The sequence below is a fragment of the Mercenaria mercenaria genome, chromosome 10 (assembly GCF_021730395.1).
Source record: "Mercenaria mercenaria strain notata chromosome 10, MADL_Memer_1, whole genome shotgun sequence".
In the NCBI taxonomy this organism is placed as follows: domain Eukaryota; kingdom Metazoa; phylum Mollusca; class Bivalvia; order Venerida; family Veneridae; genus Mercenaria; species Mercenaria mercenaria.
This window is the reverse complement of record NC_069370.1, coordinates 22,781,796-22,796,451: the sequence shown is the minus strand read 5'-3', so window position 1 is coordinate 22,796,451 and position 14,656 is coordinate 22,781,796. Positions and strand designations below refer to the sequence as shown.

At 34.5% G+C, this 14,656-nt stretch overlaps 1 protein-coding gene across 1 annotated transcript in view; it reads left to right on the top strand.

The window, feature by feature from the left end:
- Window positions 1-14,656, top strand: part of LOC123560890 (sushi, von Willebrand factor type A, EGF and pentraxin domain-containing protein 1-like) — a 67,223-nt gene that overhangs the window by 26,273 nt on the left and 26,294 nt on the right. Inside the window, exons 18-27 of the mRNA XM_053516817.1 lie at window positions 108-272; window positions 2,270-2,446; window positions 5,205-5,381; window positions 6,295-6,471; window positions 6,798-6,977; window positions 7,347-7,523; window positions 9,840-10,016; window positions 10,221-10,397; window positions 11,401-11,541; window positions 13,288-13,413. Coding sequence (XP_053372792.1) covers window positions 108-272; window positions 2,270-2,446; window positions 5,205-5,381; window positions 6,295-6,471; window positions 6,798-6,977; window positions 7,347-7,523; window positions 9,840-10,016; window positions 10,221-10,397; window positions 11,401-11,541; window positions 13,288-13,413 — 1,674 coding nt within the window. The remainder of the gene's footprint in view (window positions 1-107; window positions 273-2,269; window positions 2,447-5,204; window positions 5,382-6,294; window positions 6,472-6,797; window positions 6,978-7,346; window positions 7,524-9,839; window positions 10,017-10,220; window positions 10,398-11,400; window positions 11,542-13,287; window positions 13,414-14,656) is intronic.

Here is a 14,656-nt window from a genome sequence, read left to right as displayed (position 1 = left end):
AGTATCAATTTTCGTCAGTTTATTTACTTTGAAAATGAATATTTTGTTGTTCCTGGAAACAAAAGAAGTACAAACCATGTTATAATACATCTTTATCTTTTTAATAGAATGTCCTAAAGCAAATGATATTGACCATGGTTCAGTTAATACAACCCTCAAATCACATGTTGTGTATAAGTGTGAGACTGGGTATACTTTATATGGCCAGAAGAGTTTGTTTTGTCAACTAAATGGTACATGGAGTGCAGAGACGCCAAAATGCAAAATAACAGGTATGCTTGTTTATTGGTTGTTTGTTTTTTGTTTTGTTTTTAATATGTTGAATTTAATCTGCAAAACATTACAATATAATATGTTATCTTAACGTGTATAAAGATAGTTGTGTTTCCGTTTTAATAGATTAAATTACGGCTTGACGTTAATTCATTAAACGGCTTTCTTTCACGTATTCCGAGTTAGGCTTTATTCTACGGTATCCAAATTAATGACCTTATGCTCTTAATTCCTGTTAATCAAACGTGCAGAACTACCTTTACTCACATTACAGAATGAAAGAAGTAATATTCAACCATTGTTATATGAGCATTGGTTCACCCATACAAAGAACGGACATGTGTTGTGGTGTGACTAAAAACTTTAGTACTACAGTCATTTGACTGCAAATTCTAGCTTTAAACATTCATTTTACATGTATATTGTATATTTCATTACTTTGGCATGAACAGACTCAACTAAACATGTCCTGCACGGTGTTCGTTGTTTCCTGTGTTGTTTTTTTTTTTTCTAAATTTTTTATAATGTTTTATTGGTTTCAAGCCAAAATTTATTACAGGTCTAGGAAGATTTTTTTACCAGTCAAACATTAAAGACATAAGTGGACATTATAATTTGGTCACTTCTATTACTATTGTTAAAAAATACTACACGCCTTCTATGTGTGTTGCTTTGTTCTGACGTATTTCAAACTTTCGTACGAGTCAAGGAACAGACTGCAACAAAAGTTTATCAGTGTTTAGCAGAATGATTTTATTGGATACTTAGGGGTACGATTCTAAGGCGATAGTACATATATTTGATATTCATGTCTGATAATTACACATGGTCAAAGTTCTATAAAGGAACACATTGCAAATTATTTCATTTAGAGATAGTACCTAAGTTTTTCAAATCATAGGTATGAAGTTAAAAAGCTTTGAAATGAAGACAAATGTACATATATTTCTAAAAAAATAGATATATTAACAATATTTTAACCAGAAGCGTAGAGTAATGAGCATTTAATATTTTCATGTAAAAGAAAATTTTGTGATCAAGGAAATGTAACTCTTCATGGACCTGGACAGCAGAAACATCAAAGGGACATAATATAGCGAATATTTTCTACTTGGGTGCATTTGATTTAACATTCAACTGTGATCTGGATTTCTAAATAATGATCCATGATACTGTGTGCTAAAAATATAGAACAACTGGAACAGTCCTTTAACAGCAAAAAGATGCTGTAGCAAAATGAAAATTGTTAAGCTCTAAATGGGACTCGTACCCAGGACCTCTCGCACCTAAGGCAGACACACTACCACTTCTCTGTAACAGCAGTAGCTATATACATTACGTGAACTGGAACAGTTTTGTGACAATAACACATAATCGGCCTACTCCGGCTTATCGGCGTATACGCTTTGTTATCTAACGGCAATTTTCGTTTAAAGAAAAAAATATAATCTAATGCTGCAAACGTTTTAATCGGTCAAAACTGCCCAAATTTCACTGACGTGTTATATGAACTTACTAACTGGTAGTACCAGTGAAATATAACTTACACTGAATCTTATATATTTGCCTTTTTAGCAGCTGGCGAATGGTAAAGGCAGTGGGCTTTATCCAAATACAAGCAATTACTTTACCAGTTACAAACTAAATACCTTTCTACAACACATGGAGTCATTAGCATTCACTGTCAATCATTATTATGACTAAGATCGACGATCATTCATTCATTCAAATAATGCATAGACAGAGTCCATTGTTTACATTTTTAATCGTAACCGGTGCTCTTGTAAAAACCACTTTTTTTGAAAAATCGAAGAATGCGAAGAGCTATGGTACGTTCTCTATTTCATTTGATTCATGCTTTATTTAGTTTTAATTCCACTTGCTTGTATCACTGCATCAAATACTTAATGAAATTTTCATTGATGTTTACCCTTCGTTCATATTATCAGATTTTGAATGATTTTAAACGAAGACTTGTTGTTTTTTCTTCTTTTAGATTGCGGAAACTTAACGAGCCCCGAAAACGGACATGTCACACTTAACAATGGACTAACAACATTTAATTCTTCTGCTACATCTACATGTGACACTGGCTATGAATTGACTGATAAGGGTATTTCGATATGCAATGCTGCTGGTAATTGGAGCAGTACACCGAATTGCAGAATAAAGGGTATATATAGCTTACTTATTTTACTGGAAAGGCATACTAGAAGGAATTCCTTCAAATTACCAAATGTGCTCCTCCGATAAAGATGTTATCGTACTGTAAATCAATTAAATTGTTTCATTATCCGTAACAATAAACTATTGATAGCTTATGATTTAAGGCTACAATGGAAATTTCGCTTTATAAATGCAAACGGGCCGTTTCATGAGAAAACCTGTATTAGTGAGTTTAAAATACTGGAAAGTCAATGTCATTCTGTGTTCATATGCAGAAACTAGAAACAAGTATATTGTAATACAGTTATCTAAGGGAAATCATATTATATCATATTTATAGCGTTGCTGATGTCTGTATGTCTGTATGACCGTACATCCGTACGTCCCGACATCTTGTGTTTCCAACTCCTTTCAAACTATTTTTTCTAGAATTATGACCCTTTCTTAATAGAAACTTTGTTCTTTAGAGGATTGCGCAGTATGTTGGGACATCTGTGTCCTATGGACACAATGCTAGTTTACAAATAAATGACATTTATGTTGTCATGGCAACCGAAATTCCAAAGTACCCATTCCTCATGACGTGAGTAGATAAAAGGCCCGTAATGAAACCAAAATAAACGGTAAAGTTAATTTTCAGCAGAATCATTTCCCTAAATGTTCAAACTTATGATGTTTAGTACGTGATACGCTTTATGATACGAATTGTTACATTAATGACTTGAAAAAGACACGCGATGTCATACTGCTTTCATGGCATTCTTAACGTTACGCGCTGACTTACTTCAGATCATCGTAACTCTTGAAATAGCAAATATATTTACTTTAAATTTTTATATTTGAAAGATAAAACAATGTTTTTTTTGTGATTATTTTGTTATCTCAATTTTGAATTTTTGTTACTAATACAGCTTCCTATGGCACGGCCCAAATGTTTTTTAATATTAACTTTTTGCAGTGAAACACCTTTGCCAGGGTGGGGTAAACGTTTTTTTCTCAGTTTGTTTTCACACTTGCAAACATTCACCGAGATGTCATTCCGTATTTAATCATACTAATAGTGCATTGTTGCAGTCTAACATTACGCGATAGATATATTTTTCATAAAACACATGACGTTATTATGTTATCTCTAGAAGTATTTCATGTGTTAAACCATCTTTTAAAAGTTGTAGTTATATTAACTCAACAGTCACTTACAACTGCATTCTCTGTGATTTGTTACAACTGAATATAATATTAACACTTACTGCTTAAAGGCAAATACACGCCTAAATTCTTAACAGGGATATAATCACAAGTCAATGAAGGTCAATTTAAAATATCCAATTGATATCAAAATTGTTAGGTTCAAGGTATGAATTTCTGTTACAGAAGATTTATTGTTTACACTCTAGATAACGTAAATAATGATTATGCTTGCATCATTCAGACTTCAATGTTTTACAGCTCTGCGTTTCTAACAAGTTAAATTTACGCACAAGACACAAGACTGACGAAAATATAATATGTCTGAAATTTGCAAGGAATAATTTAACACATTGTTTATTCAAAGTATATAGTTCTTTGTCTTACATTACGAGTCATGGACAAATCAAACATTGTATCATTTTAAATCGATATTTCTTAACAGAACCACCGCTTCTAAAATTGCCCCACGTGATTTTTGTGCAAGAGCTAAAGGTTAATGTGGTACTTGTATAAAGATAAATCTTTGAGAAAAAATAACGTAGCTCTGTATAGCTCTTATGTGATTCTTTTAAAAACATGTAAAAGCAAATATACCTCGAGCTAGGAATGTGGTGCAGGGTCGACTTAGGCATTCGTGATAAAGCGCACTTCCAAAGTATCCATCTAAGTAACAATGACTCGAACCCAGAGCATTCGTCTCGTATCCTCGTACAATACAAATATCGCAGCTATCTAATAGAGGGCTTTAAAGAGTTGAGCTGTATCAGGCATGTTCTTGATATCCTAAAGACGCATTTTACGTGAATTGAAACTTCTGTAGTTTTGAGAGTTAGACGAAACAGTTACCATACTGTGAATTGGCTGCTATACAATTTATAGTTATTCTAGGTGAAATCGTCTGTAAATAATGATAATAATGATAATAATAATTATTATAAATAAAATTAAAAAAATGATGATAATATCTTTATGCAAAGACGGTATTACATTAAGAAATATACAAATTATTATATACTCTTAATTCAAATGTGCCCTACTGAAAGTATATAATCATATATGTTCAATCAAAAAGGAAATATATATCTATAATCACTAGGCATATATCGTATATATAAAAGAAAACATTATATTATGTAACAATTTTATTCTACAATTTTGATATTTTTAAGAACGATCACCAGTTGATTCTGTAAATTACTATTTAGATATGTCTTGTACCTTGATTATCTGCATTGTGAAGTTTTGCAGGTATATTTTTCTGTACGTTTTACTATTATAAAATGTGTTTTTGTGATAGTTTTAAAGTGTATACTTTAATGTTTGAAACAGTTATTAGTTTCGATATGTAACTCGGTGCTATAATATCTATTGATTTGAAGTAATGTGATGTGAGTAAATGATAAACAGTTAAGTGTTTTATAAGTTCAACTGACGAATGTCATAATGTAGCCTGTATATAGAGAAGAAACACATTCATACACAAAAGGGCTGTCTAGAACATTATACATATGTAACAAAATATTTAAAGTAAACTTTCTAATATAATACTAACTGCATTTACAATTTGATTTCAGACTGTGGTAACGTCACGGATCCTAAAAATGGATACGTAGACCAAACAAAAGGAACTACATACTTATCTGAATCAACATTCAATTGTAATATTGGTTATACATTATACGGTGACAACAATACAGTGTGCACAGAATACAGCAAATGGGGTGCATATAATGTAACCTGTGTCATCAATGGTAAGTGTTTCCATGGTACTTGGCCAAGGTATACTTTGCTCATATTCTTTGCTAAAACATACATTTACTTAAGAAATAATTCATACACGACGGACGGTTAAACGTGAGTTGTAGTAATGTTTGAAGTTATTTTGAACGAAGTTTAACCGCCTGGGTATATAAATAGTGTTTTAGCAAACACGAGTTTGCAATACATTATTTCGATTCTAATAAGTATGTTATTGTTAAAGTTTGCTCCAGTTGATAAAACTGTTTCTTCGCGCATGCATGGCGCCAAATGGTAGGCCCTCACGCTCCTTTCTTTATTCATGCTAGGACCAGAAATAGTAAGAGTTAAATTTTGGCGAAAATGATGGCGAATTATTGTGCAAAGAAAATAATCAGCTAAATATGTATTTTAATCAATCAAGACAATAGTGCAATGTGACATTTCGTTTTAAACATGCTATTCAGTAAAATATTTGAACAAATGTAAAAACGCTATTTCTCGATGCGTATGAAAACATAATGTCGTTGTGCCGATTTATGCTTTGTTAGTCATAAGAGAATGATATTTATAAAATGAATTTAATCTGGAAAATTCTCATCAAATACATTTAACTTGATAAATATATGAATAAAGTCTGTATGCAATGCTGCTATCGTAATAACATTTTATCTAGTTACATCCGTTTGTTAAATGGAAACGTACTAGAAGCATTAAGAAGCCATGACTTCAGGAAATAAAATGAATCAGAATTAAATGTAAATGCAATTAAAAATGTAAGGGGCACTATGAATATTTTGCATTAGAGAAACTGATCCAATTAAACTACACTCCCGTTATAGTTTAAGTTTGCTTCGTTTAAACAAAACGAAAATGAATTCTCAGTAGATGATGTCACAGTAGCCATCATTTAAAAAAATATTGCAGATTGCTCTGAACCCACATCCACTACAGATGGAAATGTAACTGCGACCAATGGGACTACCTATAGTTCGATTGCAAATTATATGTGCAACGAGGGGTTTGTTTTAGACGGTCCCAACAGAACTATCTGTCAGCCTAACAAGACATGGAGCGGTCCTATTCCAACTTGCTTAATCAAAAGTAAGTAGAGGACTATTTTCCCTATAAGGAAATGTTTAGGTAGAAAAAAAACTATTCCTGCAGGAAAAAGGACTTTTCAAATAAACTACAGACGAGCTAATTTTAACATTTAATATTTATGTCAAATTTTGTTCATCTACAAACCTTTTCTCGAAACTTGCTCCGCTTATAATAATTCAGATCAATTCACAGAACACGACTTTGGCATACAAGGTGAACGAATATTCCTCTCTTTGAAGTCGAAACTACATGTACATTAAAACATAATCAGTTTTGTTCCAACTCAAGATAGCGAGATGTGGTTCTCTCTTTTCTCTTATCTGCAGACTGCAGTGGTTTACCGAATCCAGAAAATGGAGCCATCACGTATTCCAGAAATTTGACATCTTTTGGGTCTAATGCAACATACACCTGCCATCCTGGCTATAACATAACTGGTCCAGAAATTATACGATGTGAATCATCAGGAAATTGGAGCAGCTACGAAACACACTGTGAAATAAAAAGTAAGTATGTCTTGGCATCTGAAAATACTTCTTATGTGTCATAAATAAACTTGAAGATTATCTTTTTATTCTATAGTAGAGACGTTAAAGCCGACAATAATTATAGATTTTTCCAATTAGTACATGAAAATAAAGGAAACATCAGAGAAATAAAATTTTGATATTAGCTAGGCTGATAACAAATTCAAAAAATTGGTAAATACAAAATTTTTATATGAAAGACCTTTAAAATTACATATATTTTTTAAACTGTTGGGATAATATATGAATAAGCATTATGCACGTGTACAAATCGAAAATCAAGAAAAGGTCATTGATAAATTAACGTTCTTCGTGATTTTTAACATGCTCATTTTTCCTCGGATCCAGATTGTGGGAATTTGATAAATCCCCCTAATGGAACAGTGGACATATCTTACGGCACAACATACCAGTCAGTAGGAAAGTACAGCTGTAACACCGGTTACACGTTATATGGAGACAACAGTACTACATGTACAGAAACTGGACTTTGGAAGAGACACAGCGTGGAATGCAAAATAAATGGTAGTCTGTCTCACGGTCCCTTAATTGTCTTGTCTCACGGTCCCCTAATTGTCTAATCTGTTTTATTATTTCCCTTTTTTATACATGCGAGAATTTGAACCTTTTAATCTCAACGCAAGTCAGAGATACTGAAAAGATAAGCCATATAATTAGCATGTCAAAACCCAAGATTTTCAATAAAGAATGTCGCAGACTGGTGGAATTCTAAATTAATTTGTATATATATGTTTTATTAGTCCCCTACTGGTTGAAAACCAGTTTCGGGGACTATAGGAATGCGCTTTTCCGTCATTCTGTCATTCCGTCATTCCGTCATTCTGTCATTCCGTCCGTCCGCAATTTCGTGTCCAGTCCATAACTCTTTTATCCATGAAGGGATTTTAATATTACTTTGCACAAATGTTCCCCATGATGAGACGACATGTCATGCGCAAAACCCGGACCCCTAGCTTAAAGGTCAAGGTCACAATTGGAGGTCAAAGGTCAGCAGGGCTTTTTTCCTGTCCGGTCCATAACTCTCCCATCCATGAAGGGATTTTAATATCACTTGGCACAATTGTACCACATAATAAGATGATGTGTCATGCCCAACTTTGAGACCCCTAGCTCAAAGGTCAAGGTCACACTTAGCAGTCAAATGTTAACATGGCATGAACAGGGTCTGTTTCGTGTCCGGTCCATAACTCTTTCATCCATGAAGGGATTTTAATATTACTTGGCACAAATGTTCCCCATGATGAGACGACATGTCGTGCGCAAAACCTGCACCCCTAGCTCAAAGGTCAAGGTCACAGTTTGAGGTCAAAGGTCAACAGGGCTTTTTTCCTGTCCGGTCCATAATTCTCCCATCTATGAAGGGATTTTAATATCAATTGGCACAATTGTACCTCATAATAAGACGATGTGTCATGCACAACTTTCAGACCCCTAGCTCAAAGGTCAAGGTCACACTTAGCAGTCAAATGTTAACATGGCATTGAACAGGGTCTGTTTCCTGTTCGGTCCATAACTCTGTCATTCATTAAGGGATTTCAATATTACTTAGCACAGATGTTCCCCATGATGAGACAACATATCCTGCGCAAATGCCGGAGCCCTTGCTCAAAGGTCAAGGTCACCATTGGGGGTCAAATGTCAATAGGGCTTTTTTCCTGTCCGGTCCATAACTCTGCCATCCATGAAGGGATTTTGATATTACTTAGCACAAATGTGCCTAATGATGAGGCAACATGTCATGCGCAAATTCCGGACCCCTAGCTCAAAGGTCAAGGTCACAATTGGAGGCCAAAGGTCAATAGGGTTTTTTTCCTGTCCGGTCCGGAACTTTGTCATCCATCAAGGGATTACAATATTACTTGGCATAAATGTTCCCCATGATGAGACGACGTGTCATGCGCAACACCTAGAACCCTAGCTTAAAGGTCAAGGTCACACTTTGAGATCAAAGGTCAATAGGATTTTTTTCCTGTCCGGTGTATAACTTTGTCATGCAAAACAGGATTTGAATATCAGTTGGCACAAACATTTCCCTGGATTAGACAAGATGTTGTGCGCAAAGCCCCAGCTCTAGGTCTAAGGTCAAGGTCATACTTAGAGGTTAAAGGTCAAATTCAAGAATGACTTTGTCCAGAGCATTTCTTCTTCATGCATGGAGGGATTTTGATGTAACTTGGCAGAAATGTTCACCACTATTTTTTTAGAATTATGTCCCTTTGTTGTTACTATAAATAGATTATATTGTAACTTTTTTATTACTGGCCATAGGGAAAAATTGAGACCACTTTTCTGTGGTACAACATGCACGGTACATCCAAATTTTAGGTGTATTTTGATCTATCTCTACTGGTAAAGAGTTTCTTGTGGACTTATATTTTATAGATTTTTTTTTTTTTTTTTTTTTTTTTTTTAGGGTTTATTTCACTTTGTTGTTACTATAAATAACTTTTATGATAACTTTTTGTATAATCGGCCAAAAACAAATTCCAAATGAAAACAACTGTACGTTTTTATATATGCAAATTTTAATCCAAGTGCTTTGTTATATTTTATTGTATATATAGTACAATATTGTTCATACATCATTGACAGATATCAGTTCATTATGTTATACTGCAGAAGAGAAAATTAGGTGCCTTCCAGTAGGGGACTTTGTATTGCATGGCAATACTTCATTCACTTGTTTACACATATAATGAAGCCAATAGTCAATATTTTGAATCATATCTGTGTCTATTAATGCTATTCATTCAACACACAAATATATATGTATGTAAATAGGTGTGCGTTAAGATAAAACAGTCGGCTTCTTTTGATTAGATTGTGGTTATCCAGTCCAGCCGGGCAACGGAAGCGTTGACGCATCAAATGGAACAACTTTCGAGTCTATGGTAACATTTTCGTGCAACATTGGTTATGATTTGAAAGGTGAAAAACATGCCAGTTGCCAGGCTAATCGTTCTTGGAATATAACATCGCCTACATGCAATATAAAAGGTATGTGATAAACGTCTTACTAAATCAAACTACTCAAATGTTAAAAAGTAATTGCAATTCAATAAAACTTTGCATTTTACCTGATAGTAATGCAAAAATGGTAAATAATCTCAAGGGGCTATTTTTAAGTAAATTCGACAATATTTAATGAGTAACATATAACAGTATTTGTATTTTGCTTACCTTTCTCTTGCATTTCACAAGACTGTGGAAAACCGAACCAAACAGCCAATGGAAAGTACTCTCTAGATGCAAGACAACTGACGGTTTTCAACCATACTGCAACCTACAAGTGCAATTCCGGCTACGAAACAGCTGGTGTAACGTTAATTACATGTAACTCTTCTGGAAAATGGAGTAGTCCGCCACCGAAGTGCAATGGTATTTCATGTTATATCATTTTGATTTAAACTTTATTTAAGAAATGATTGATAGCAAAACCGTGTTTATGCACGATGGGATGTTAATATGTCAGGCGTAATAATTTCACGAGGCCGCAGCCTTTGTGAAATTATTTCGAACGACGTTTAACCGCCCGAGTATAAAAAAACTGTTCAAACATGGTTTTGCTATAAGTTATTCTGATTTTTATATGTCTTTTATTGTAAAATTTAGATCAAATGAGATAGAACTGTTTCTTTGCGCATGCATGGCGCCAGATAGTAGGTCATCACGTCCCTTTGTTTGTTCACGCCAGAATCGAAAATGGTAACTCGTTTTGCGGAAGAGTTAGATTTGGGTAAAAAATATGATGAATTATTCCGCAAAGCGAATAACCAAATCAGAATGTGTGTAAATTAAGCAAAACTGTTGTGCTATGTGACATTTCATTTTAAACATGCTATTAAGTAAAATATTAAGTCAAGTTTGAAAGTGCTATTTCTAGATACATGGCGCTAAATGTCACGTCGACGTGACGTCAACATAATATCGTTGTGATGATTTAGGCACAGGTAGTTATATCAGAATAAGTATCGATTAAGATATACATGATACACATATTATTAAAATTAAAGAAATTTCACATTTAACATAGTCCTAGCTTTTATTCAAGTGTTAGTCTATTGTAATCTTCATTTGAATCACAAAGTAAATCTGTGTCTCGAGAAACGTACGTAATTTGTTTTGTTTGTTGTGAATATAGAATATCTCACCTCAAAGTGAGAAAATTTTCACATTTACACACGCGCTACGCGCTGATGAAAATATTTGAAATTTTCTCACATCAGTGAGATATATCCCGTATTTACTCAAAAAAACAACAAATATGCTCAATAAAGCCCTTTCATATAGAACTTACTTATTTGTGGATCGGATACCTTACATGTAAGTAGCGTGCATGCTTGCACGTAACATATCAAATTACTTGATGATATATTTGCAGATATTGACGAATGTGATCGATATACATCAAGATGCCATAGGCGTGCACAGTGCACGAACACCAATGGGTCATACAAGTGCAAGTGCGATGATGGCTTTAATGATATCTCTAAGAATGGGGAAGTAGGAATTGAATGTCAAGGTAGAATCTTTCGTTTGATTTGTTTATTTATGAACTATCTTCTACCTTGTAACACTGCAGGCAATATTTTCACCGGTAAAACACTGTTAAATTAAAATAATGATATATCTATTTTCTGTCTTTGCAATATTGCTTTAGCCATTTTTGTCGAGCCCGCTTGCGGAAGCGAAGACATAGTTGTCCAAATGTCTGTTCGGTGTATGTGCGTGCGTGCGTGCGTTCGTCCGGATCTGTTTGTCCGGACCATAACTTTGACATTCATTGTTTGTTTGTTTGTTTTGGGTTTAACGCCGTTTTTCAACAGTATTTCAGTCATGTAACGGCGGGCAGATAACCTAACCAGAGTTCCTGGTTTCTGTACCAGTACAAACCTGTTCTCCGCAAGTAACTGCCAACTTCCCCACATGAATCAGAGGTGGAGGACTAATGATATCAGACACAATGTCGTTTATCAAATAGTCACCCCGCCCGAGGATCGAACTCGCGACCCTGAGATCCGTAGACCAACGCTCTTACCTACTGAGCTAAGCGGGCGGGTTTTGGAGCAATCTTGTTTATATTTGGTATGAATGTTAACCTCAGTGAGACGGAGTGTCATGCGCAAACCCCAGGTTCCTATCTCAAAGGTCAAGGTCACACAGGTCAAAGGTCAAATTCGATAATGACTTTGTCCGGAGCATTTTTTCTTCATGCATGGTGGGATTTTGATGTAACTTGGCATAATTGTTCACTATCATGAGACGGAGTGTCATGCGCAAGAACCAGGTCGCTAGGTCTAAGGTCAAGGTCACACTTAGAGGTCAACGGATACAAGAATGACAACTTGTCCGGAGAATTTCTTCTTCATGCATGGAGGGATTTTGATGTAACTTGGCACAAATGTTCACCACCATGAGACGGAGTGTCATGCGCAAGAACCAGGTCCCTTGGTCTAAGGTCAAGGTCACACTTAGAGGTCAAAAGTCAGATACAATAATGACTTTGTCTGGAGCATTTCTTTTTGATGCATAGAGGGATTTTGATGTAACTTGGCACAATTGTTCTTCATCATGCGACAGAGTGTCCTGCGCAAGATCCTAGAATTACTTCCCTTTGTTGTTACTATAAATAGCTTATATTTGTAACTTTTTTATTACTGGTCGTAGGGAAAAATCAAGACCACTCTTCTGTAGTACAACATGCATGTTACATCCAATTTTCATGTGTATTTTGACCTATCTCTACTGGTGCGGATTTTTATGTGGACTTAGAATTTTTTTTTTTTTTTTTTTTTTAATTTTTTTTTTAGATTTACTTTCCTTTGTTGTTACTTTAAATAACTTATATTGTAAATTTTTGCAATCTCTTTTTTATTTGGCATAAATGTTTGCCTCAATGAGACAAGGAGTGCTGTCCCTTTGACAGCTGACGGGCTCGACATATTGCCCGTGGGCATCTAGTTGATATATTTTATCACCGCAATGTCACTGCAATGTCACGTGCAACGTTCAATGTCATAACGACATAGTATTTCTGTTGGAAACACTAAATAGTCCCAGTTGGTGAATATATTTCTTTTTCATTTTAATATGACGGTCCTATAGTATTTTTATTTAAAAATGGATATAGGGTTATCATACCTATTAGAGGGACTACTGTAACAATACTTTACAATTTTACTGGGGAGCTACATGTATGAGCTACTATGCTATCATATTTTTGTCGTCATAAAAATAAAAATAAAATAAAATATGTATATCCGTATAGATATCAACGAATGTGCCAACGACAGTACAAACCCCTGTAACAGGAAAGGATCCCAGTGCATTAACTATCCCGGAGGGTTTCTTTGTCTATGTGACGACGGCTGGACTGACAATAACTGCAGTACAGGTAAACAGTTTTCGGTTAATTGAATATCGTCTGATGTCTGAATCTTGTGTTCCTTTATTATATGCCCGAAGGGCCGTATTATGTTATGACGCCGGTGTCCGTCTGTTCGAGTCCACATATGCATACTTAAGTGGCTATGGGATCAATAGATAGCTGTATTTTTCCTTTGATGTCATTCATTCAGAAAGGCTTTTATGTGGCTATTTTTCTTTTACGTGGCTAAAAGAACAATAGAGAGAACAAAAAGGTAATCACATGAATACCCTATGTGGGAGCGTCTATCCGTTCGTTAGCAATTTTGTGTCCGCTCTGTAACTCTTGAACCCCTTGAAGGATTTCAAAGAAATTTGACACAAATGTTCACCAAATCAAGACAACCTGCAGAGCACATGTAGGCTCGCTTCAAGGTCAGTGTCACATTTAGGGGTCAAAGGTCATATGAATTTATTTTGTGTCCGCTCTGTAACTCTTGAATAATTTTAAAGAAACTTGGCACAAATGTTCACTACATCGAGACGACGTGCAGAGTGCATGTTTCGGATCGCTCGCTTCAGAGTCAAGTCACACTTGGAAGTCATCGGTCATACCTTCGGGCGTATATTGCTCCGCATTGTAGTGCTCTTGTTTTTTTATTTCTATAGATTTGTACGTTTCATACTTTTCAAAAATAAAATTAATGTTTTTGTTATGTTTGAGATGTAAACATATATCTTAAACATGTTTTAATTCGTTTGCAAAATAAAATGTAATAAAACTATTGTACTATTGTGCGTATCAATAACTTAAAACCGAAATCAAACAGTTTCTTGAAATATTAGATTTAAGTCTGCACACTAACTAACTAACTAACTAACTCACCAATCAACCAGCCAAGCAACAAACTAACTGAAACTAACTTTCTAACCAAATAAGTAAATAAATGAATTAACTAAGTATTTAGCTAACTGGCTAACTCGCTAGCCACCTAGCTAACTTGATAACTAACTAAATATCTATCTAAATAACTACTAACTAACTAACTAACTTACTTACTTACCTTCTGATTTACTTGTAGACTTGAAATGTGTAAAGACAGAACCAGTAACATTCTACATTTCAATATACATGTGTATTGTATTGTTATTGTTACAAATGTAACTTATTTATGTTTAAAAAAGCATTATACACTTCGTATAAACTTGATATACAGCAGTCTCTAGAAACTTATTTAGAGACCTGCAAACTTTTATGATCGATATGTATT